The sequence below is a fragment of the Phoenix dactylifera genome, chromosome 7 (assembly GCF_051530095.1).
Source record: "Phoenix dactylifera cultivar Ajwa chromosome 7, Ajwa_hap1_PhDact_Kaust_v1.1, whole genome shotgun sequence".
Taxonomy (NCBI): Eukaryota; Viridiplantae; Streptophyta; class Magnoliopsida; order Arecales; family Arecaceae; genus Phoenix; species Phoenix dactylifera.
Genome location: NC_143196.1, coordinates 20,460,921 through 20,488,086, shown reverse-complemented (window position 1 = coordinate 20,488,086; position 27,166 = coordinate 20,460,921). Strand labels below are relative to the sequence as shown.

The following is a 27,166-nucleotide window of genomic DNA, read 5'->3' as shown; positions in this document are numbered from 1 at the left end:
CGGGACTAATTGACCTAACCGTGATGGCTTGACCCGATCCTAACTCAGTCCATTTGTATCCTTACACTTAGTCGAAAACCAACATTGAGCATGATAATGGACCAATTAGGTGATTATATCACTAACCGACAATTTTTTTAAAAATTTGAGCAATGCTGGTGGAATGCAAAAATGAAGCAACTTCATGGGACAATAGCTAAATCTTTTTTCCATTAGCATGACATTTGAAGAGTTTACGAAAATGTAATCTTCTAAATGACTTTATGGTACCATTTAATATGATCAGTACTGATGAAAAATGTAATGAGACTTTGTTCTGCCGTAAACCTATTCGATTTATGAGTTGTGCCACTTTCCTTCTATGATTTACTTCTTCTTTTTTTTTTATGAAGCGTAAGAGTCATACTATCTTAGTATGAATACATCCAACAAGTTCAGCAAATAAAATGTCGCCAAAAGAAGAAAGAATAGTGTCATGGCTCACCTAAAGGACTCTATCTGAGTGCTCCACCACATACGAGGTCACCAAATCTGCAGCATTCTTCACCTCCTGATAGACATGTGTGGCTCAAAAGAAGACGGATTTCCCTATCATACTCTAAATATCCTATAGCAAGAGGGGTCCATCTGCCAGCAATGCCTATCTCGTAATCTACCCAATCACTATTACTTAGTCATCCTCACAGTAGAAAATAATCTATCCTGAGAGTAAGCCTCGTATAGCCGATGCTCTCCTAAGCCACTCTGAACTTAGCTCCAAAAATTGAGATATCGAAAATCTGACTGTTACCCATGGAAACAAGTCTCAGGCCTCTAATCACGAACCCCGCCCCGCCTCTTATGATTTACTCCTTTGGACCATGACTTTCGCACTATGAAAAGCATTCGAATAGTTGAATTGTGGCTATTGATTACACTAAACAGTTTGAGTTATATCATCAAATATCCATGAATGATGGGCTTTACTTACGCTCATGGCAATATATGATGGAGGTTGTCTCATCCAGTAATAACTGATGACAGAGGTTGACCGGAAAAGCTTAATTAAACTGGATTCTTAACTTAGGTCCATTCCCGTTGTCCATTCGTTGGGAAGCAAGTTTTTCAATTTGCTAAGTGCCTACAGCTTTGGTCTTTGAATGCATTGAAGGCCACTGAGAACAATGTTAAGCATATTGGATGTGCAAATTTTATGATTGCATACTGTAATCTGCAATTCATTAGATGTTTCATTCAAGCAGGTATGCTGACATAGAGGGAGGCAACAAGAGCCAAGCCGGGTAAGCTGGTATGGCTCAAATAGTAATGGACCAAAAAATGGTCCAAGTCAAGAATCCATCAAAGTCCATGCCGGACTTATACCAGGTTAGCTTGAGCTAAACCAAGTTTGTTTATCCCTCGCTTCCCTCTTTCGGATAAGAGATTAGGAGGGGTTATTTCTTGCACAATATACTATACCAATCCCATCCCACCAAGGTCAGAGCCTAGGTTCCGAGGCGCACCAAGCCACTGCTTGTGGAACTGGGACTTAATACTTGGGTCTAAAACAGGGTCAAAACCATTCTCAATTGAACCCTGCCTCTTTTCTAAAGCGCCAAGGGGTTGTACCATCCGACCCAAGATAAAGTAGTAAATTAGAGTTATTTTGAAGCCCCAAAGGAGCATAAGTGTAGGAGTACCAGGTTTGAATGCAACTTTCTTGTCAATCTCCTCTAATGGGGAGGGAACCGTTACTCCTCTTTTCTGCTGGGGGGTTCAATCTGTGCTTGCCGAGATATAAATCTGTTTCCTTATCAATCTCCTGCCAAGCTAAAACCAGCGGCATCATAAATTAGTCATGTGCTCTATCAACAAGCAGGTCGTTTGAGTTTTTCCTTTTTTCTTTTCTTAGGAAAAGAAATCATGCAAGCTATATGCAAAATCAATAAAGTCATCCATTGCTTTTTCTTGTACACAAGATAGTAACCCATGCCCTAATAGTGCTCAAATTTACACCAGTGTCAGCAACAGCTGATACATAGAAAACCTGACTCCGGATCCTCTATGCATTGCAGAGAATTGTAGGTACTCAAATAGCCACCGTTTGCTCATCATGGAAATGAAGGGCTGTCACATAATCTCTCAATCCTCCTCATCCCAACGGTTATCCAAGCATTCACAGTACCCTACAGTGCAAAACGTATGCTGTAGAGTATCTGGACTCAAAGGGGGAAGGAAACCTTCAAGCTTTGCTTATGTAACATGTTTGTAGCAATATCAGCAAGTCTGAGATGTTTGATTGCCTCCTCTTGTTATGTCAGAGCAATAAAATTCCTGTAGAGTGCCTATCGAATCCCAGGTGCTAACAAGACATGGATGTAAAGTGTATAAAGCTCTGATATTAATCCAAGTCCCTGCACCTCGCCTCCCTCTAACCAAACTAACTGGGTCTCGTAAGTTGTGTAAGCAAGCTCAAGCATTCGCACTGTCCATCAAGGAGCAGGAATAAATAAGCCCCACCACTTCCTGTAAACCTTTTTTTTTTTGGTTTAGTTTTTCATTAAAACCTTCCATTTTCATACGTATGAAGTGATTGTTTTTCCATTTTAAACCCATAACTTCCGGATCACGATGGAGCATATTTCACCTATGAATAGGTTCATTACTAACATGGGGCACCGCCAAGGGCATCTCCTTAAAGCAAAAAACGAAGCATATCATTCCCCGACCTTATTATTGTGCCAAGATTTACAATCACCAGAGGTATGCACAATATTTGACGACAGAAACAGAAGACAGTTGAGGCAATCAAACATTTGTAATGAAAACATTGTGGCATTAGAACCTTTGGTTAAAGGGACTGAAACGTACGCTTCAGCTTATCGCATAAATAAAGCTTCCATGTAAATTCCACATTGGGAGATCATAACTTATGAGATATATAATGAATTAAAATGGAACCAAGCATGCCGTCCTAGTTGATGAGTGTTGCCATACATAGTATATCTTTAAGTTAATCAAACAACACTCATAAAGATCTTACCAAAGAGCAAAAAAAAAAACAACACCCATAAAGATCGATGTTACAAATGCATAGGAATAAATGCATCACAATGGATCCAAGCATGCCTTCCTAACTGATAGGAATGACCCTCTAATATATCATTAGATTTGGTTGACTTCTGCAGACATCCAAATAACAATTGAAGAGGCTATCAATCAAATCAGCCAAAGATAATTACAGTGGGGTCTAATAAATAATATTGAAATGGCCAAGCTTGAGTAAAGTAGTATTAGCACAATGACCATTCCTTTGCTATACAAATATAACTTCAAGTTTAGCACAGGGGTTGCTTTTGATATATCTCTCGAGATCAGCATCATCATTAAATCTGAAAGTGTAAAGTGCTTGTCTCTGAGTGATGCCAACTGGGTACATTCTGTATATTCTCAATTCATCATTTCCTCTTATACTTTCTGGTCTTTCATTCTTCCATATGGGTGTGTGGTTCAGTGATCTGAACTTTGATAGTACTGCAGACTCCAATGCTCCTAAAGTTAACTTGCCAGATCTGCCAAAATTGTCAAAAAGAAACGATAAAATTAAAAAATGGAAACTTGGTTGAGTCCCAGGTTGCCTGTTGACTACCAGTCAATGAATGATCGAAAAACATAATTGAGAAAATGGAAACTTGTGACCTCAAACTGCTTACCCAATGTTTCAATGACCCCTAAGTCCATTTTGATGGAACCCTAGGGAAACCATCTGTGGTCATTAATAGTTACAACAGTAGTAATTTGTTTGAGCTCTAGCTTAAATGGGAATTTTCTAGTGCACATAATGGCCTGAAGTATTTTCCAATGAAAAATCATTTTTCGTGAGTTGGAATAATGATTTGAATTTAAATGTTACTGCTGACAAAATAACTTCCATGATTTTCATCAATCTTTATAAAGGAATAACAGACACATAAAGGTTATTACTTTTGTTCGCATTATTAGCTCATAAAATGTAATGGACTCTCCACAAAACCATTGCAACAGCTGTTATAACATCATACTAACCATTATTTAAAACCATGAATTAGCCAATTGACCATGGTGACAATACCCCATTGTCATTCCCTTTGGGATGAGTGGCCCATTCTCCAAGCCAGTAGAAGTCATGCGACCAGCATAAAAATCAAGACCAAAACATATTGCACTCATCTTCTTCTGGAAGGAGCTTTAACTTGTGAACCTTGGGTGGTGGTTCTCCATGTGTTCCGAATGGGTAATGATACCGCTTGGATCAATTTGCAATCCAATGGAAGTGGGAGAAAAGACAAGATAAATTTCTTGTGCAAAGAGGAAGATAACTTTCATTCAAATACTTGGATGCCTTCTTATTACAATTCATGACTATTTATAGGCAAGTCATGGGTAACATGAAAAGACAAAAGAAAATGAAAGGTCAAAAGTCACCTTAATATGGGTAACTCACACAATAAAAGACATCAAAACCAAATAAATTCGCTTAGGGAATTTAAAAGGTCAAAAGACACCTGCCTCTTGAAATACCTATAACTTTCCAACCATAACTCGGATTTTAATGTTCTTAGGCTTGTTGGAAAGAAGAGAAAGAGACCTGAAACCTTTATGTTAATAACTTTTCTAAATTCGGCCATTTAATACTCTGAAAATTGTATGCAAGTTGTCTGACGTTCATGCACCTGCATCATACTCCCCCGGTTGAAGCTCAACTCGTCTTCGAGTTGTCCAATGCCTCTTCTTTATCATGATATGGAATTAGATCAGAAATATTGAAGGTAGCAGAAACTCCATAGTCACCAGGAAGTTCAATTTGATAGGCATTTTCTCCAATACGCTTAAGAACTCGAAATGGTCCATCGGCACGATCTTGTAATTTGCTATATCTTCCATGGGGGAATCGTTCTTTACGAAGATGAATCCATACAAGGTCGCCTTCTTTAAATGATGCCGAGCGTCGATACTTTTCAGCTCTCTCCTTAAACTTTTGATTGCTCTTCTCAATCTTGGATCGAACTTGCTCATGCATCTTTTTGATTTCATTAGCTCTTGCTTCTGCATCACCGCTAAATCGAACATCATCAGAAAGGGGAGCTAGATCAAGGGGGCCATTAGAATTGCACCCATAGACGATCTCAAAAGGACTAGCACCGGTAGTAGAACTACTTGAGCGGTTGTATGCAAACTCCGCTTGAGGAAGAATTAAGTCCCATTGCTTCTTGTTATTGCCCAAATAACTTCGAATAAGATTGCCAAGGCTTCGATTCACCACTTCCGTTTGACCATCGGTTTGTGGATGATGAGAAGAACTGAACTGAAGTTTGGTGCCCAATTTCGCCCAGTGTCCTACAAATTTTGGATCTCGGTTCAAAGTGAAAGTCTTTGGAATGCCATGAAATTTGACAATCTCTCGAAAATAAAGATCAGCAATTTTAGATGCATCATAGGTCTTCTCGCAAGGTACAAAATGTGCCATTTTAGATAATCGATCAACAACCACCATGACCGAATCGTTTCCACGTTGAGTGCGAGGAAGACCAAGAACGAAATCAATACTTACATCCTCCCATGGAGCTTGAGGTATAGGAAGAGGAGTATAAAGGCCGGTGTTTTGAGCTCGGCTTTTGGCAATATGGCATGTTCGACATAAGTTGACATGTCTCTCTACATCCTTTCTCATCTTCGGCCAAAAGAAATTTTCTTTGACAAGGATTAAAGTCTTGTCTCGGCCAAAGTGTCCTCCAAGTCCTCCATTATGGGCTTCTTTGATGATTGCTTGGCGAAGAGAGCAATTAGGAATACATAATTGGTTACCTTTAAATAAGTAACCTTCTTGAATTGAATAATCTTCATGAGGAGCATCACTGCATCGAGCCCAAATCTCACCAAAATAATCATCATTAGAATAGAGATCTTTGATGAAATCAAAACTGATTACCTTAATCTCCAAGGTTGACAACAAAGCATGTCTTCGACTAAGAGCATCCGCAACTTGATTGAGACTTCCGGCTTTATGACGGATGGTGAAGGTAAAAGATTGCAAAAATTCAATCCACTTGGCATGCCTTGCACTAAGCTTGTGTTGAGTATTGAGGAATCGCAAGGCTTCATGATCGGAGTAGAGAATAAATTCCTTAGTCACAAGATAGTGCCACCAATGACGAAGAGCCTCAACAATAGCATAAAATTCTTTATCATATGTTGAATAGTTCTTTCGCCCATCTCCAAGTTTGGCACTAAAGAAGGAAATAGGGCGTCCTTGACTAAGCACTGCGCCAATGCCCACATTAGAGGCATCACAATCCACCTCGAAATTTTTTTCAAAATCTGGCAAGGCAAGGATAGGGGCCGTTGTCATTAATACCTTAAGCTTCTCAAAACTTTCTTGAGCCTCCATAGTCCATTGATAGGATCCTCCTTTCAAACAATTTGTGATGGGGGCCATAATAGAACTAAAATGTCGTATAAATCTTCGATAAAATGTGGCCAACCCATGAAAGCTCCGGATCTCGTGAATGGTACGAGGTACCGGCCAACTAGAGATAGCTTCAATCTTCTTAGGATCAACTTTGATGCCGTTGGCGGTGACCATATAACCCAAAAATATTAGGCTATCGGTCAAGAAGTCGCATTTGCGAAGGTTGACATAGAGCTTCTCTTTTCGCAACATCATAAAAATTTGTCTAAGATGCTCCAAGTGTTGATCTTGATCCCTGCTATAGACCAAAATGTCGTCAAAGTAAACAACGACAAATTTACCTATATAAGGCTTGAAGATTTGATTCATGAGGCGCATGAATGTGCTTGGTGCATTAGAGAGCCCAAATGGCATCACAAGCCATTCATATAGTCCATCTCTTGTCTTGAATGCCGTCTTCCATTCGTCACCCGGTCTCATGCAAATTTGATGATAGCCACTTCGAAGATCAAGCTTGGAGAAGATGCAAGCGCCGGCAAGTTGATCTAACATGTCGTCTAGCCGAGGGATAGGAAAACGGTATTTGATGGTGATCTTGTTAATAGCTCGGCTATCAATACACATGCGCCATGTTCCATCCTTTTTGGGGACAAGGCAGGAACCGCACATGGACTCATGCTTTCACGTACCAAGCCTTTGGCCACCAACTCGTTCACTTGTCTTTGCAATTCTTCATGCTCCTTGGGACTCATTCTATATGCCGCCTTGTTTGGTAAAGTTGCACCTGGCATAAGATCAATGCAATGTTGAATTTCTCTCATTGGTGGAAGACCAGAAGGAATTTCATCGGGAGTCACATCTCGGAATTCCTGCAAAAAAGAAGTAATCTTGGGTGGCAATAAATTGCCCTCCGGATTAGATTCCACCACTATAAGAGCATATGCTTGGGAGGCTTCTCGAATTTCAACTTCAAACTCTGCCATGGACAAGAAGGTACTTTCCTCTCCCTTAATGGGTTTGGATGTGTTGTCCATTTTTGAAGGCCCAAGGGTTATTTTGACACCATCCTTCAAGAATGCATAAGTATTTTTGTATCCATCATGAACAACCCTTCTATCAAATAACCATGGCCTCCCCAAAAGTAAATGGCAAGCATCCATAGGAACCACGTCACACCATATTTCATCACGGTAATTTTTCCCAATTGAAAATTGAACAAGGCAACGTTGGAAAATTTTTACCTCATTTCCTTTCTTGAGCCAAGAAAGAGAATATGGGTGGTGGTGAGGTTTTGTCTTGAGTTTTAACTTTTCCACCATCTCCATTGAGACGCAATTCTCGCAACTTCCTCCATCGATAATAACATTGCAAATTTTGCCATGAGCCGTACATCGAGTATGAAAGATGTTGTGCCGGAGCCACATCTGATCATCTTCGCTTCGTATTGAATTCAGGGTTCGACGGACCACAAGAGCTTCACCATGATCACTATATGTGATGTCTCCTTCAATTTCATCATAGATAGAATCTGACTCATTTCTTCACTATCACCTTCTTCGGCAAGAGAAACCACTCTTCTATTTGGACACTCAGAAGCAATGTGCCCATAGCCAGAACACTTGAAACATTGAGGTCGAGATGATGTTGGCCGAGAAGAAGATGAAGCATCTTTTTTCACCATCGTGGTTGGCTTAGATGTAGAAGATGAATGAGATTGCGATGCACTCCCCCAGTTAGGAATGCCCTCACGCTTGAAATTTCGGCCTCCAGGAGCATTTGTTAAACCCTTTTCTCGCCGTTGTTGAAGTTGGCGTTCCACCTTAGTAGCAAGTTTAATAACATCATTAAGAGAAATAAAAGAATGGAGGTGTACCATATCATGGATGTCACGCCTCAATCCGCTAAGGTAACGAGCTATTGTTTGCTTTTCGGCCTCTGCTACACCACAACGAACCATAAGATTGTCGAACTCTTCAGTGTACTCCACGGTTCGCATCCCTTGAGTGAATTGATACATAGTGAGAAATGCATCTTGAAGGTAATTTTCGGGAAGGTACTTTTTGCGAAGCTCTTTCTTCATTTTCTCCCAAGTACAAATCTTGATTTTGCCCTCCTTTGCTCTTTGCAACTTGAGGCGCTCCCACCATATTGATGCATGCTTTCGAAGCTTGATGGCTACAATCTTCACTTTAAGCTCATCGGGGACCTCTTTGTAGTCAAAGATCCGCTCAACGGTGTTAAGCCAATCTAGAAAGATGTCGGGTTGCATTTTTCCTTCAAACTCAGGAATGTCTACCCTGATGTCTGGAAATCGAAATTGATGACGATGTTGGTGAGATGAAGAGTTGCTCCTCCTACCACGACGTAAACTTTGGTCACGGAAGGTGTTGCGATCTTCTTCAGTGGTGCCGCCCTCCTCTTCACTCGGGTTTTGCTCATAACGAGCCAACCTTTCGGTAAGATTTTGGACTTGCCGCCGCAACTCATCATTCTCTATGTCGCGAAGATCTCGCTCTCTACGAGAGACTTTGGTTGCCTCGGCTTGCCATGGTTGGTTGAAGCTTGCGTCAACACCACCACGAGAAATGCGATAGGATTCCTCTCGAAACGTCAAGAGATGATAACCCGGGCTCTGATACCACTTGATACCGCTTGGATCAATTTGCAATCCAATGGAAGTGGGAGAAAAGACAAGATAAATTTCTTGTGCAAGGAGGAAGATAACTTTCATTCAAATACTTGGATGCCTTCTCATTACAAGTGATGACTATTTATAGGCAAGTCATGGGTAACATGAAAAGACAAAAGAAAATGAAAGGTCAAAAGTTACCTTAATATGGATAACTCACACAATAAAAGACATCAAAACCAACTAAATTCTCTTAGGGAATTTAAAAGGTCAAAAGACACCTGCCTCTTGAAATACCTATAACTTTCCAACCATAACTCGGATTTTAATGTTCTTAGGCTTGTTGGAAAGAAGAGAAAGAGACCTGAAACCTTTATGTTAATAACTTTTCTAAATTCGGCCATTTAATACTCTGAAAATTGCATGCAAGTTGTCTGACGTTCATGCACCTGCATCAGGTAACTTTTCAATCATGTCCATAAAATTATTGGCAGTGTTCCCATAATTATTTTCAACACACACAACCCACACACACACACACACAGAGAGAGAGAGAGAGAGAGAGAGAGAGAGAGAGGGTACCTGAGGTAAATGCTCTCCAAATAAAAACGTCCTCTTTCTCTCACAAACAAATGGTATACAGTTCCTGTACTGCTGGTGCAATTACAAGGTCGATTCAGAAATCTAGCACTCTTCTCCTCTAATTTTTGGATCTTTGTTGCCAGATGTATGCAAAGACGACAAGATGAATGTACTGCTGCCATGTCCACAAGGGCCTTGAAAGAATCGGATGGGCCCTCATATTTCCACCTGCAAGAAGACCCCAATCTATTCAACAGTGTGACTAGGTTGATAAACATGCAAAACATAAAAAATGCTACCACACAACATTACAATATTTCTCTCCAATCCCTCAAATTCTCACAAGATTTTATCAGCAATCATGGAAACCACAAGAGTTCCAGAAGAAACAAAGTTTCCAGAAGGTGGGAGCAATTCAAGTTGAGAGTTCCAGATCTACTGCTAAACTGATGGCTCTTGTCTAAACAGCAGATGTTTGGTATATTGGCTTATTCTAAGAAGTCAGGAATGATAACAGAAAGCAATCCAAAAACTTTTATGAAGCATTTCTTATACTGAAAAGACAAAAAGAACCAAATGGACTGTAAACAGTTGGCATTATTTGTTTGATTTTATCCTCACGAAAATTGTAATTGGAACCAAGGTTGCTGCTAGATTAGCACTACAGGATGGCATCAGTACCAATACATGGTGCAGCCAGCATGGTAGGTACCCTATTTCAGTATCAGGAAGGCACGGGTGGTACATAACATCCACTATGAGGTGTAATAATGGCAAGTGAATCCTCAATTGGGACTTCCTGGTGTGGGATAAGGTGAGTCTCTATACTAGATCACATGACTACGATCCAAAGTTTCTTCTGTTGGAGAAGCATCCAGTGCAGCAGAATGAATGAACATCTATAGTATTTGGTAATCCATTATAAGGAGAATTGGAGATGTCATTGTTCTTTAAAGCAACGAATGATGGACTCAAAACTATTCCCAACAAGCCATTCCTCGTGTTCATACCATGATGAAAGGCAAGCACACACTTATATCAAGGCATGGACAAAGGTGCCTTCCAATCGGCAGTGGAGGAATTCAGCATGAGATACACATAAAGAATAATAATCTAACAGGCCATCCTGTGAACTGACAATCCTTAATCAATGTTACATGAGCACGTAAATGAGAACCAGATTCGAACAGGTGTCCATATTTTTGACACAGCAAGAGGAAAACGAAAATATATACAGATATGCAGGAAAATAATTTTGACTAAAATCTATATGTTTAAACATTGTATAAAAAAAAAAAATTTAAATGATATCATTTGTTAAGGCCATCCAATATATATATTTCTCTTTAAAACTTTCTGATTAGCCGACAAACTTGGAATGATATTTTGTAAATTTACTTTACTATGTACACCCATTATCAATCCTTGAAAAGAACAAGAGGTACATTTTAATGTTATTATATTGTATCAAATTCATTGTTGGAAAAGTCCCAACTCTCAATCAATTTCCAAAAGATGCAACCAAAAAACTTTTGTGAGCATCCAAGCGTCTAACACGTCTTCGACTCAAATTTATCTAATATGGATTTTAGGAGCTAGATGCAAATATATAGGTAACACAGACCTTAACGGGTTTGCTTTTTATGGAACTACAATATATGTTGCTCAAGAGGGCAAGCCTTGTCACAATGGTGAGTTTGCTCCATTTGTGATTTGGGTTTTATGGGTTCAAAACACAGAAACAATCTCTCCAAATATTGGATAAGGCTGTATACATCTAACACTCCCCCAGACCCTATAGTGGCAGGAGCCTTGTGCACTAGAATGCCCTTTATATAGTCTATGTCATTTAGAAACATTGTGCAAATAACAATAAAGGGCAGAGCTAAGCACCTCAGGGCCTCTTACCCCCAAAATTCCACATATTTATATGGACATGCTCCTTGGTTTCCGTAGGTGGCCCAACTAATACTTGAGCCTTTTCCAAATGTTGCTCCCCTCACCTCATGTAGTTTCGCAAACTTAGATGGCATGAGCCATTCAGTTTGGAAAGAAGAAACACTACAATAGATTCAATACATAATAAAACCACCAACCCCACCCACTATACTAGCCCTCACAACCCCATATCCCATTCCTTGCAACAACCATTTATTTCTTTTCATGGTACGGGGCAGAACTCGAGCTTGATTAAAAAACAATCCCCAAATAATGATTCTAGCAAAATGAATGTGTGTGGCTATGTGGGATGTGGTTTAGGCATTAAACTAGATCTCTATATAGTCTCCTCTTTCAAGAAATTGTGAATATTTGGACAAGAAACTTCTCTCCAAGGATCTATATCCCTGTGCATCCTAGCACATCCTGCCAGTACGACACCGTTCTAGCAAGAGAATGGTTCCCCGAACACCCTCAGGACACCAATTTGCTAATGGGGCATCCCGATCGTCCTAGGTGACATTGGCTGGCACAGATTGGGACAATTGTCCTAACACGGGATGGCTTGATAGGGACAATTTTGCTCTTCATTCTCATTGTTAATGGTCATTCCTATCCATCTCAATCTATCCCGCCCCATACTGATATTATATGAAGTTATGAACCCAGACCAGACCGAGATGGGTACTGTTACTGGGGCATTAATACTTGCTTCTGTATATTCAGAACTTTCTTCAAATAGAGTTCCTCTTCCTATATCAAATTTCCTCTCCCTCTATCATACACTAGTTTCTTCATCACCCCGGTTTGGGTTCTTCACACTTAAGTTCATATAGATTGATTGCCAAAACTCAAAGATCAAAGCCTCAAAGCACCACATTAAAGTGTTTCCTTGGTGCTTCACCAAGTATTTGTTGCACTTGTTTTTCTTGGAAGTTCTCCCTTTTGATTTTAGATTTTTAATATACATTAGGATATGTTATATTTGATTTCTAATTTGATATTTCCATTCCTTCCATTAATGATGGTCCCATCAACCTACTTCTATGTTATGGTTTGGTTGAGATTTTAAATTATTTATTAGAGAAATAATTATTTTAAAACAGATAAGTAGAATGATTATTTGTGGAACCAACATTAATGCCTTGCCTTAGGACTAATAGACTTGTATGCTAATGATAAATTATTTCTCTATTAATGACCACATCTAGCGTTTACTTAATATAACTATGCATGAACATCAAGATTGCTAACCAATGGAAACACCAATTTGCCCCTATTCATTAGCATTACAATGGATTTCTTTATACATGTCAAAGCATTTTAGTTTGCTCTTTTCTTTGGTGACAATGCATTTTAGTTTAGTTGTTAATTAAAGTATAGATACAAATGCTAATATAGATGGTATTGTAGTAACATCATATTTTGAACCATACAAATGGTGGCTATATTTATGGGACTTTTGCGAATGATTGCGGTACACGATTAAAGCATAGGTACTTAGGCAATAATGCCCTAATTTAGTAAAGGGGAACAAACCTAAGAACATACCAAAATGGAAATCGCTGAATAGCTAAAAAATCATTGATGTCCCTATTGTTTCTTAAATAAGTTATGTACTCCAAAGGTCTCGTGGGTTTCTAAGAGATATTTTGCAGCCCTTTTAATCTCAAAAAATATTAATCTTCCCATTTTAGCTAATTCATGATGATTTACGAATCACTAACGGGAAAATTATAATCAAAGGCTGTCTAATTCAGACCAAATAACACCAACACAATATGATAAAAACCATGATGGCGTGCAATCAAATTCACCTTGAAGTTGGTTGGAAGCTGACTTGGAGAATTTTCCAGCTGAAATGAAGGACAGCAGCCCTTCTATGAGATATGGGGCTGCAGCCCCGTTCCTATTTTTGGGAGGACCGGAATAGAGGATCGCGATTGCGATCCTCTCCGGCTCCTCCGGGGACAAATGGGGCAAGGGCGCCGCGGGCATCCCGCGGCACCCCCCCTCCGGTCACACCACGGCCGATCACGGCCGCGGATCGCGCTCGACCGCCGCGATTTTCGCGGCGGAGGGCCGTTATGATGGGGAGATAAAACCCCCATCTCTCCTTCCCTAGGGCCACCGCCGAGTCCCCTTTTCTTCCTCTCCTCCCTCTCCTCTTCCTCTCCTTCCACTTCCCAAGTTGCCGGTGAGCTGCCTCGGCCAACCACCACCACCACTCAAGCCTCCCCTGTTTCGAGATCTCCTTCCTCTTCGGAAAGTGCCATCGCCGCCGCCGCTTGACATCGGACCGAGCCTCCCTCGGCCGAGATCCGCCACCTCCGTCGACCGCCGGTGAGCTTCCCTCCTCTTTTGCCCTTGATTCCATGCCAAATAACATGCTTGATTTCCTTCCTTTGCTTTGGCCCCAAACTGAGATCATTCGGTTTTCCTTCGACGCCCGTCGCTGCAGCAGCCGCCGGCCGCTACTGCAGTCGGCCGGCCGTCGACCGGGCAACAGCTCCCGGCCGCCTAGGCTGACCCCCCCCCAGCCGGTCCCTCCTTCCTCTTCTTCTTCTTTCCCTATTCGTGGGGGTTTGGGGAAGAAGAAGGGCCCTGTTCACGGGCCCTATTCACTGCGGGCCCGACTTGGGCCCGGTTCGAACCCGAAACCCGAAACAAAAAAAAGAGAAGAAAACCCGAAACCCAGAATCCAGTTCAGACCCGAAACTCAGTTTAGACCCGAAGCCCGGAACCCGAAACCCAAACCCGTTTGGCCAATAAATGCAATTTTACAGTTAAGCCCTTGATAGTATATTATTGCATAAAAGAACCTTCTGTAAATTATGTTTGATCCCTATAAGAAAGATTTATTACATAAAGGCCCTCAAATATATTTGTTTGGTCCCTTTACTCAAGTTTTATTATAGAACAGTACCCTGTAATTAAGTATTAGTCCCTGCAATAAATTTTTATTGCATAAATGAACCAATTAGAAGCCAACCTTGGGGGCCCTATTTAGCTGGGTCTATGCGGGCCCATTGGGCCGTGTCCGATATGGGCCCTATCGGGCCATGCCCATTATGGGCCAACTCTGGGCCCTGTTGGACCGTGTCCAATAGTATTCTTTTTGGATTTTGCTTAGTTCTGAAATTAACAAGAAATTAATTAAATTTAAACAAGCGAACCTGATCCGCCTATCTGAAGTAGGGATTAAGCGAGAAGAGGTAAGTAACTTAATGCTTCAAAGTGCATTTTTCTAAATTATTTGGTAAAATAATTATTACTGGATTAAATTTTGAAATATGTTTTGTATTTAGTAAAATGGGTCGGATATGTTAACTTTTATTTGAAAATCATGTTATACGCTCTGAAATCCGTGAAATATGACTGTACAATTTATGAAATCTGTTTTTATATATGCATTCTCAGCATGGCTATGATCTGATCTGTTCTGTTCTAGCCCCGTCAATGGGGATTATACGTTGGACCTGTCGACTTGTAATCTGTGAGGAACCGGTTTCGACACCGGCTGCCATCGGTGGGTAAATATAGTGGATTTGGCACTTTTGTGCAACACCGGCTGCCATCGGCGGATAAAAATAGTAGATTTGGCACTTTTGTGCAACATCAGCTGCCATCGGTGGATAAAAACAGTGGATTTGGCACCTTGTGCAACCCATGCCACTGGGTTACGTGGCCGTAGCCTATTATGTTGAAATCTAGTATCATAGTTTTTGGAAAAATGATAATAAGTTTTGAAAATAGTAAAACGATGTTATTTATGATTTATTCCAGTCATTATCCTGTATTTTGACTTGATATGCTCCGACCCTACTTTGGGATATTTTGTTGCTTACCGGGCTAGTGTAGCTCATTATTTTATTTTCTCTGTTTTTCAGATCCAGAGGCTTGATCGCACGGGATTGGGAAGTGCGTTAGATGTTCCGATGATTCCATCAATTATTGGCATTTCAGTTAGATTAGTTTGGACATTTGAATTATGTTAGCAAATGTTATTTTGAAATTTTGTAAGACTGCTTTTGAATAAATTTAAATAATTATGTCAGTTTTGAACATCTATATTTGCTTTGATATGATCCGATGCCTTGCACGCCTGTGCGGCCCACCGTGCAGGCGTGCGGCGTCTGCCGCGCCTCGGGCTCGGGGCGTGACAGATTTGGTGGTATCAGAGCTCAGGTTTAAGATTACTAGGGATCATAAGAGAAACAGTCATATTTGAGCCTAAGTTTTAGGATTCCTAGGATTCGTCGAAAAGGTTGAGAGATGGGTAGGAACTAAACAACGGGATAAGGTTTATTTGCTTTTGCTAATTATTTTGTGTTATTCTGTTTCGATGATTTTAATGACATTTATATATTTTCACTGAATCAGAATGCCGCCTCGCCGTGTCCGTAGTCTAAATCGGATGGTTAGGGGCTCTCGGAGAAGAGTCCCTGCTAACCAAGAGGACGAGGCTTCACAAAGCTCAGGGCCCCAGGGTCAATCAACAATGACTCCGGAAGCTGTCGCCGGAAATCAAACCCAGGTGCTCGAACTGATTGAGGAGGTCGTTGGTTAGTACGCCAACAGAGGCAACAACCTCAGCAACCAATCCAGCAAGTCATTGATCCTCCGGAGCAAAGAAGGAGTATAGCTGAATTCAAGAGAATGGCTCCTTCGGCTTTTAAAGGCACCACTAGTCCTCAAGAGGCCGAAGCCTGGATAGATGAAATGGAGAAAGCCTTCAGAGCAATGGAGTGCACCGATAAAGAGAAGGTCAGATTTGCCACCTATATGCTTCAAGACCGAGCTCATCATTGGTGGATGTCTGTGGAGCGCACATTGGCACCCGAGCAGGAGGCACGTACCTAGCAGAGGTTTCGCACAGCCTTCTACTCCAAGTATTTCCCTTCAAGTCGCTTTAGGAAGCTAGAGAGAGAATTTCTAAATCTGTCTCAAAGAACTATGACCGTGGATGAGTATGAGGCAGAGTTTGACAGGTTAGCTCAGTTTGCTCCCACCCTCGTCATAGATGCAGAGTCCCGGATGAGGAGATTTGAAGAAGGATTGAAGCCTTAATTACGTCAGGGTTTGGCCGTAGTGCACTCAACCAACTATGATGACCTGGTAGATAGGGCCAAGAATATGGAAATTGTCTGGAAGGAAATACAAGATTCAAAAGATAGAATACAAAAGAAGAGGAGCAGAGATGATGATACTCATAGTGGACAGAATTCTAGTAGGACAGCAAAATCTCGTAATAGGTCTGGGCAATCAGAAAAGCAGGGATCTTATGGAAAGACTATTCAACAAGACTAGTCTAAATGTGAAGCATGTGGTGGTGCCCATAAGACAGAAAACTCTGTAGACGATTATCTGGCGCATGTTTCAGATGTGGCCAACAGGGTCATAAGATAGCAGAGTGCCCTCGCAATCGGCAAGTATCACAATCAGATCAGAGGCCTCAAGCTACAAGAACCCAGCAAGTGCAAGGTTCTCCTGCTCCAGTTCAGTTTGCTCAGCCTTCTTCTCCTAAGCAGCAGATAGGAGGAAGACCGCACAGTATTTATGCACTGACTCAGCAGGATGCTCAGGCATCCAATACTGTGGTGTCAAGTACACTACCGGTTGCTTCTGTTTATGCTTATATACTGTTTGATTCTAGTGCTGCACATTCATTGTGTCATGGATATTTGTGCGAAAACATGACCTACCTTGCGTGCCGTTAGAGTATGATTTACATGTTAACACCCCTGCCGGAAGTGGGATGATTGGTAATCAGGTCTGCTAAGACTTGTCCGGTTCAGATAGTAGGTAGAGACTTGCCTGCTGATTTGATAGTTATAGATATGTATGACTTTGACATAATTCTTGGTATGGACTGGTTAGCGTCACACTTTGCTACTATTAACTGCCATGAAAAGCGGATAAAATTTCAGATCCCTGGATACATTAAATTTAGCTTCGTAGGTAGTGGTGCCTATACTTTCCCTCGAGTTCTCTGCTATGCACGTTAGGCAGCCAATACGTGTGGTTGATAGAAAGGAACATGTGTTGAGGAGGTGCATAATTCCTTATGTTAAGATCTAGTCGAACAATCACTCAGAAAGTGAGGCTATATGGGAACTGGAGGACGAGATGAAGGAAACATATCCGGGCCTTTTTGCAAGCTAAGGTATGTTAAATTTCGAAGACGAAATTTTTCTAAGGGGGAGAGAATGTGAGATATGGGGCTGAAGTTAGCTGGGGATAAGACGAAATTTTTCTAAGGGGGAGAGAATGTGAGATATGGGGCTGAAGTCGGCAGCCCCAGCCGACTTCAACCCCGTTCCTATTTTTGGGAGGACCGGAACAGAGGATCGCGATTGCGATCCTCTCCGGCTCCTCCGGGGACAAATGGGGCAAGGGCGCCGCGGGTATCCCGCGGCACCCCCCCTCCGGTCACACCGCGGCCGATCACGGCCGCGGATCGCGCTCGACCGCCGCGATTTTCGCGGCGGAGGGCCGTTATGATGGGGAGATAAAACCCCCATCTCTCCTTCCCTAGGGCCACCGCCGAGTCCCCTTTTCTTCCTCTCCCTCTCCTCTTCCTCTCCTTCCTCTGCTCCCACTTCCCAAGTCGCCGGTGAGCTGCCTCGGCCAACCACCACCACCACTCAAGCCTCCCCTGTTTCGAGATCTCCTTCCTCTTCGGAAAGTGCCATCGCCGCCGCTGCTTGACGTCGGACCGAGCCTCCCTCGGCCGAGATCCGCCACCTCCGTCGACCGCCGTGAGCTTCCCTCCTCTTTTGCCCTTGATTCCATGCCAAATAACATGCTTGATTTTCTTCCTTTGCTTTGGCCCCAAACCGAGATCATTCGGTTTTCCTTCGACACCCGTCGCTGTAGCAGCCGCCGGCCGCTACTGCAGTCGGCCGGCCGTCGACCGGGCAACAGCTCCTGGCCGCCTAGGCTGACCCCCCCAGCCGGTCCCTTCTTCCTCTTCTTCTTCTTTCCCTATTCGTGGGGGTTTGGGGAAGAAGAAGGGCCCTGTTCACGGGCCCTATTCACTGCGGGCCCAACTTGGGCCCGGTTCGAACCCGAAACCCGAAACAAAAAAAAAGAGAAGAAAACCCGAAACTCGAAATCCAGTTCAGACCCGAAATCCGAAATCCGAAACCCAGTTTAGACCCGAAGCCCGAAACCCGAAACCCGAACCCGTTTAGCCAATAAATGCAATTTTACAGTTAAGCCCTTAATAGTATATTATTGCATAAAAGAACCTTCTGTAAATTATGTTTGATCCCTATAAGAAAGATTTATTACATAAAGGCCCTCAAATATATTTGTTTGGTCCCTTTACTCAAGTTTTATTATAGAACAGTACCCTGTAATTAAGTATTAGTCTCTGCAACAAATTTTTATTGCATAAATGAACCAATTAGAAACCAACCTTGGGGGCCCTATTTAGCTGGGTCTATGCGGGCCCATTGGGCCGTGTCCGATATGGGCCCTATCAGGCCCTGCCCATTATGGGCCACCTCTGGGCCCTGTTGGGCCGTGTCCAATAGTATTCTTTTTGGATTTTGCTTAGTTCTGAAATTAACAAGGAATTAATTAAATTTAAACAAGTGAACCTGATCCGCCTATCTGAAGTAGGGATTAAGCGAGAAGAGGTAAGTAACTTAATGCTTCAAAGTGCATTTTTCTAAATTATTTGGTAAAATAATTATTACTGGATTAAATTTTAAAATATGTTTTGTATTTAGTAAAATGGGTCTGACATGTTAACTTTTATTTGAAAATCATGTTATATGCTCTGAAAGCCGTGAAATATGACTGTACAATTTATGAAATCTGTTTTTATATATATGCATTCCAGCATGGCTATGATCTGATCTGTTCTGGCCCCGCCAATGAGGATTACACGTTGGACCTGTCGACTTGTAATCTGTGAGGAACCGGTTTCGACACCGGCTGCCATCAGTGGGTAAATATAGTAGATTTGGCACTTTTGTGCAACACCGGCTGCCATCGGTGGATAACAATAGTGGATTTGGCACTTTTGTGCAACACCGGCTGCCATCGGTGGATAAAAATAGTGGATTTGGCACCTTGTGCAACCCATGCCACTGGGTTACGTGGCCATAGCCTATTATTTTGAAATTCTAGTATCAGAGTTTTTGGAAAAATGATAATAAGTTTTGAAAATAGTAAAACGATGTTATTTATGATTTATTCCAGTCATTATCCTGTATTTTAACCTGATATGCTCCGACCCCACTTTGGGGTATTTTGTTGCTTACTGGGCTAGTGTAGCTCATTATTTTATTTTCTCTGTTTTTCAGATCCAGAGGCTTGATCGCACGGGATTGGGGAGTGCGTTAGATGTTCCGATGATTCCATCAGTTATTGGCATTTCATTTAGATTAGTTTGGACATTTGAATTATGTTAGCAAATATTATTTTGAAATTTTGTAAGACTGCTTTTGAATAAATTTAAATAATTATGTCAGTTTTGAACATCTGTATTTGCTTTGATATGATCCGATGCCTTGCACGCCTGTGCGGCCCGCCGTGCGGGCGTGCGGCGTCTGCCGCGCCTCGGGTTCGGGCGTGACACCTTCATCTCCCATATCTTCTGTCTCTCCCTTCCAACTCTTCTCTCTACCTTCGTCTCCCTCTTCTTTACAGATTTCTTGTCTTCTTGCCGATTTCTGATTTTGTGACATTGTACTAAAGGCAGGTTAGCATCGGTCTCATTCATGCTGTGTAATCCCCAGAAGTGGGTATCAAGTCATATATCTGCAATAAGAGAGCTTATTGATCTTGCTGCTGTAGTTCTTTCAATGTGCGGGATCATGATCATGGCCTTCTTTATTCATACGAAGCACGTGATGCTGTAGAAAGAAGGATCTGAAGGTAATTATTGGTGTTCGATCTCTGTTAAGGAGTACTCATACTATTCAGATGCTATATCAGGTCAGTCAAATTCTAAGGATATATTGTTTTCCTTCCAATATGTGAACATCATGTTGCTGTCTTGCAATGCAGAAACCTGCATATTATATCTGATTATCGACTTGTGAGAACCTGCATATTGTTTCCTTGTTTCAAGTGTTCCTGAGCTCAATTTTGGTCATACTTGAGTTGTAATCCATTCTAGCTATTGCCCATGGATTTAAATACAGCCGAGTTTTGACTATTGATTCCTTTTTCATTGTTATGGCTGGAGATGTTAAACTTGGAGCTTATATGAATGATATTCCTGGTGTGCAAATGACATCTATGAAGCTATATGGAGCCAAAAATTATTTGTAATGGGGCAAAGCTGGAGAAGTTTTCTTAAAAGCTAAAGAAAACATGATTATATCACTGATAATCGTCCATCTAGAAGTGACAAAATGACAATGGCAAAGAGACATTTCCCAAGTTGTGATCTTCTTATGGAATAGTGATGCAGGAACACGAGCCCAAGTCATGATGGACGTACGTCAAGTTTGGATCCTTGCTTGGGTGCGCCCGAAACATATTGGGTTCATGATTTCCAGCACTAAATTACATTGGATTGAGTCTATTTTATTTTGATCTATTAGATCACATTGAGTCCTTTTATTTTGGGTTTGTAATTTGCTAATTTATGTTTATAATTGAGTCCTAAAATGAGTTGTAAGTTTGTTGAACTGAGTCTTCAATTGAGTCCTTGTGTGAGAGGATTGAGTCTATATGTTTAAGATGGAGTCTTTGTAATTGAGTGCCATGTGGCAATCCTTGGCTAAAGATTAGGAGGCTCAAGAGTCCATGAAGAGGACTTCACGTGAAGGAAGGAAAGAAATCAGATGGCGTGAAGAATTTTTGAAGAGAAGTCTTGGTGCAAGGACTCTTCATGTGATGATCAACCCTTGCCGATTTTTAGGGATCCTTGTTTCCTAATCTTTTGATGTGGCGCCCCTTGAGGATTCCCCTTTGAGAAGGATTTCCAATGTGAAAGAATTCAGCATGAAGACCTTTGCATCACGTGTAGGGATAGTAGAAGATATCATCCAATTGTGGAGTCTTGACATGGTCAATAAGAAATCTCAACCCATCACATGGAGTTCATCCTACGGTGGAGTGCTTTAAAGACCTTTTGATTTGCTTCAATAGGTGTGTGGAGTATTGAGAAAAACTTAGAGTCCAAGTTGTGGTGAGATTGAGTCCATGTAATAAGTGATTTAAATATTGAGTCTAGTCTTGTGAGAAAAATTTAGAGTCCAAGTTGTGGTGAGATTGAGTCCATGTAACAAGTGATTTAAATCACATTGGATTAGCATTTTCGGCGCCTAATTAGATTGAGTCTAAGGCGTTGAATGGGTCTTTGATTAATTAGGAGTGGCCGCATGTCATATGGGAGAGTCCTAAGAAATTTGGACTTGGTCTCATGCGGCATGGAGGGATTCCCACTTAGAGTAGGAATCATAGCGTGCGGCTGAAACCTCTCTTCTTAGGTTCCAATCCGCATGCCCAAGATGAGAATTCATGGGTTTCTAGGCTTAGGTGGCAAGGTGTTTGAGGTCAATTAGGAGATTTAAATTTTAAAAGAGTCCCTATGTGGTTAGGAGTCCAATAAAATTCTGGTTGTAATTCTTATCTTTGCCAACCTCCCTCCCTATAGAATAGGAGGTTTGATGAATGTAATAATCAGAGAATTATTTTGAGAAAATTTTCAGAACCTCTTGTGAGTTTCCACGGTGAGGAGAGATCCCTCTTGCTTGGTGAGATGCCAAGGTTAGCGTGAGAAGGGGGTGAGACTCTTCCTTCTTCCGCTAGGTTTGGGTTTTGAGGAGGTGAGACTCTTCCTCAATTTTCCATAGTTATCCCTACCAATTACATGCCACTTTGCCATAACCCTTAGAGTCCTAGTCCATCTAGGATTCCTCCTAATCAGCCACGCCATCCATCCTCTTCTTTGATCACGCCACATCACAAGAGTTCCTTCTTATTGGTATTCTTATTCCATCACGCACTACATCCTCATCCATATCCTAAATCCCATGCCACCAACCCTTTCCCTTGCCACGCCTAAGCCTGATTAAAATCCTAATCTAGTTAGGACTCCTAATCCTCAGCCATAAATCCCTTTCCACGTCCTAACCCCATCTGATTTTGGTTCCAAACCAAGTCTAGCTGCCAACTACAATTCAAGCCGCAATTCACCAATTGGTCAACAATCTCTAGGTCCAATTAAACCATCTTCCATCCCATCTTCCTTCTCCCTTCCATCCATGTGAAGCCCTAGCCTCCATTGCTATCACCAGAGAAAAAAGAACAAAAAAGAAAGAGAAAAAAAAAGAAGAAAAGATTCAGCCACCATCATCAAGAGAAAAAAAAATTACAGCAACCCACCCCAACTGCATCAAATAGCATGGCACCCACCATTAGCAGCACTATGTTTTATAACACAGCAAAGGAGATGGAATCACATGAGAAAGTACTCTTCAAAAGAATATTTTTTTATGAAAAATATGATCAGATTTTTCAACTTTAGAAGGGAAACTAGTTGCTAAGTGACAATTATGGTCAGCTTAGAGGACTTAGAAAGGAATTCAACGTTTATCAACCTCCCACAAATTATCTTGGATAGTAGAAGACAGCAACTAATCCTCATTCATTACACAAGCAGCCTTGACCCTTAAAGAAATTGATCCTATGACAAAACATGCAGCAATTCTCTTATTTTTCTTCTTTGTCCTCATCCTCCTCTAAAATTAGCCACATGCAACAGTAATTGCAGATCATGGAACACAACCAACGCATAGAATTGGAAAGAGAAAAATAAAGAAGAAAGAAAAAGGAATCGAGGAAAAGAACAATTGTTTTGTAACATTACAAGTTCTCAGCAGTTAAAGTTTAGTATGTATCTAATAGGAAATAAAATTTAATTTATAAAACATTATTTCCTACAAAACACATTTTTGCAAGTGAATTCAGTTCCATTTTCCAATTCTAAAAACAAACTAGAGAAAGGAAAAACATGAGATGTAAGAACGTAATTCTGTAACACCTTAATAATGATTATTGATATCATAGAGTTACATAAACAATAGCTTTCAGCAATGGGCATGCATATAGCCTATTTGAAAGTAAAGAGATTTATGAAGGTTATCTTTGGAATACATAGGAGATATTGAGAACTAAAAAGTTGATAAAAAGGTCCTAAATATAAACTTGAAGAGTTCAAGGTTAAATTTATAAGTTTTCCAAGACTTGTGCCATCTTGTGCTTGTTTCTTGAGCTGTCACATCATGCTTTCTTAGCAAGCAACCATGAAATATTAGCTGCCACCTAATGCTTGCATTGCTCATAGCCATCTCATACATTTTTCTAATTAGTTTTCACCTCATGCTTAGCCACTAAATTGCCACCTCATACTTGCTCTAGGATTGGCACATCATGATTATCACTATTTCCAACAGCCACCTCATGCCTTACCAATCAGCCACCTAGCTGAACCCTTAGCTTGACATCCGACTACCATATCCTGTTGGCTAAACATCTGATGCTCACAAACCAAGGTTCATCGCCCTACCCCAAACTGCCAAGTTTAGGGCATACCAAACCATTCAAGCAAGATCATGGATGGGGCGGCCTCTCGGTCAGGACAGGCCTCAAACACAACCTAAACCAACCCAAAGCAGAATTGCACATTTCTACTTGGTTCAAAATAGTTCGGACCAGTTCACCCTTAATAATTGATGCGACGCCCTAAGAAGGTTTCCCGAACCTTCCCAACCCTCCCACACCATTTAAAGCTAGACAAGGACCAATCTTCATGGATTTCATCCGAAATCCAACTCTTAGCAAGTAAAACACCATATTCCCTTCCATCTCCTAAGTTTCGTTTTTTTCTTTTTGAAGCCTAAAATAGGCAAAAAAAGGGAAAATGAGGGAAGATCATACCAAAATTTTGCATTTTCGCATGATTTCATGAAATGTTGTAAATTTAAGGATGATCTACACAATTCCAAATCATATTTTTTTCATTCATCAGATAATTTTTTAGATCAAAAAATATATTTTTGATTGATATATATATATACAAATTAATGTTCAAAAAATTTCAACATCAATAGCATGTTTGAGGTATACATGCTACTTGCTATCTCAATTTGATAGCAATTCATTTAAATTTGGACATGATCATGGCTACGCATACCTAAGCCCAAATTTAAATAAATTTTAAAATAAATGACAATTAATGCATACCCATGGGCTCATGGTCTGCCGTACCGGCCGGTACATACCAGTACCGGACCCTACCGGTACGGTACAGCTACATATTTCGGTACCGAACTGTACCGGCCCGTACCGACCGGTACCGACGCATACCGGCCCGGTACCGACCCAAACCGACTCGGTACCGGCCCGAACCGACCAGTCCATACCGGCTCCAATTTTTTTTGGTTTTTAGCCCCATCGGTACAGTACCGGTTCGGTTCGGTTTGGTTCGGCACCGTACCGGTACCGATGCCCACCGGTACGTCGGTACCGCATACCTTGCATGGGCTGAAAAATATATGCAGTACCCCTAATATGGTGCTACACTAATTCAAATTAAAATTAATTTTCTAGATATTTTATAATTAAAAGTAAATTTATAATTAAAAATATTTATAAATTATTAAAATTTATGAAAAGTTAGTATCATGAATGGATAATACAAAAGTATTCTCTGAAATAATTCTACCTTTTATTCATTTCAATGTAATTATAGAAGTTTTAAATAATTATTAATTTTACTAAAAAATACATGACATGCTCCTTAAACTTGCAAAATATATCCAAGAAAGAAGAAAAAAATGGAGCTTGACATAGATTAAGAGCATGGGGCGATGATTCCAAGGTAGCACCACTAGAGGTGCAAGTGGTGCAATGTGGAGTGGAGGGGAGAGGGGTGATGTGGTTGAAGTAATTTTTGGCCGATAATTCTCCCAACATGGCTGCTTGTAGAAATATCCACAAGAGATCCACCATACGTTCAAAAATACTTCATCGATTTTAAATGAGAGCAAGCACAAAATGTGGAGAAAAGAGCAAAAATCAAACATCAGGCAACTGAGCCACCTTCATATCACTCCAAGGATACAGAGAGCAATGAAGTGTCAAATCCAGATGACATGGAGCTGCAGATTCAAGTTGCCATATGGAAGAGACGAAATGATCGATGGAAAAGGAAGGTTGTCAAGTATAAGGCTCAATTTGGGCCCTCATAATTTGAGTCAGATTCTATCCTTGTTCCAGGTCTACTAGGATAGATCTAGGCTATAGAAAGAGCCAATCGATAAAAGAGATTGTAGAAAAAGATGGCAGTAGAATGCATCCATTTTTGGGACCTTCAGCAGTGAAAAAGAATAAATCCAGGGATATACCAAAAGGGGCCACACTATTCATGATGTAAAATCTCCATGCCTTTCCTATTAGAGATTCTAAGTAGCAAGGGATTGATGCTATGCTTATAAAAGACAAGAAAAATAACATGTTATGGGCAACTATTTCCTATTTTCATTTTAGCCACATCCCCACCAATGCTATGGGCGACACGTATTACCAGCTTATTATCAACACCGTTTAGAAAGTCGGTCAGGTTGTAGATCCTCCTGGCCCAAAGTACATATATGGTAAGCTATTGGATAACTCATATCATATCCTTCATCTAAGGTATTATATTCGATTGGCTACTATCTTCCATGGCCTTAGCCAAATTACGAGTCAGAATTCACTACCTCGATCTTCTCTCGAATGGGATGGCCAACCTAGAACTAGACATTGGATCATTATCAAGATGGCTGTCTAGGAGGCTTAGATTATAGAATGTAGGGGTGGGCAAAATATCTAGGTTGGAGTCAGATCTCAATCCTAGACTATGACTAAAATCTTGATGTCTTCAAGTGACATAGACACTTCACAAGGAATCAGATGTAAGTACGTATTTTGTACTTCAAATTCATCTGATATATGTATATTCAAGTATATATACACGTGCACTCAATTATATTACAATTGCTTTCACTAATCAGTCATATTGTCTTTAAGACTAACAGGACATGAAAAAACTACCAAAGTAGCATCATAATTGTAAACAACCACAATCATAATCTCTTAAGACTAAAAAACAAAAAAAATGAAACATGAAAAATGGAAAAACAAAATGGTATAATAGTACAGACTTGGTCCGCCACAGTGTATCGACACTCAATACAATACCGAACTAGTACCATACTGTATCAATCACCAACTAGCATCCGATGCTAGTTCAGCAGACGTTTACAAAACATCTATAACTACATAGATGCTGGCCTCCTATTATTATTCATAAATCTTAAAAATTCTAGCCACCTATAGAATAAAGAATGAGTGAAGAAAGAATAAAAAAATAAAAGCAGCAATCAGGTAGAACAAAAGGAGAAAGTTGTAGTGTGAAGCTTCTAACTTGGAAATCCGCAGAAAGTGTCCTCACATAGTGGATATTCGATTTTGTTCCTCCCATCCCTTGTTCAATATCAGTTTTAAAATCCTCATTCCTATTGAATTATGAATCGTCTTAAAGACATTGAATTTCAACATTTGTTTATAATGGGGAA

General features: G+C 40.8%; 1 protein-coding gene across 1 annotated transcript in view; it reads right to left on the bottom strand.

Moving 5' to 3' along the window:
* Positions 1 to 2,894: 2,894 nt before the first annotated feature.
* LOC103719837 (glycoprotein 3-alpha-L-fucosyltransferase FUT11-like) overlaps positions 2,895 to 27,166 on the bottom strand; it is a 74,560-nt gene continuing 50,288 nt past the window's right edge. The window contains exons 6-7 of the mRNA XM_039118463.3: positions 9,639 to 9,866; positions 2,895 to 3,551 (exon numbers count right to left, since the gene is read on the bottom strand). Of these exons, the coding sequence (XP_038974391.1) occupies positions 3,296 to 3,551; positions 9,639 to 9,866 (484 nt within the window). The 3' untranslated portion in view covers positions 2,895 to 3,295. The remainder of the gene's footprint in view (positions 3,552 to 9,638; positions 9,867 to 27,166) is intronic.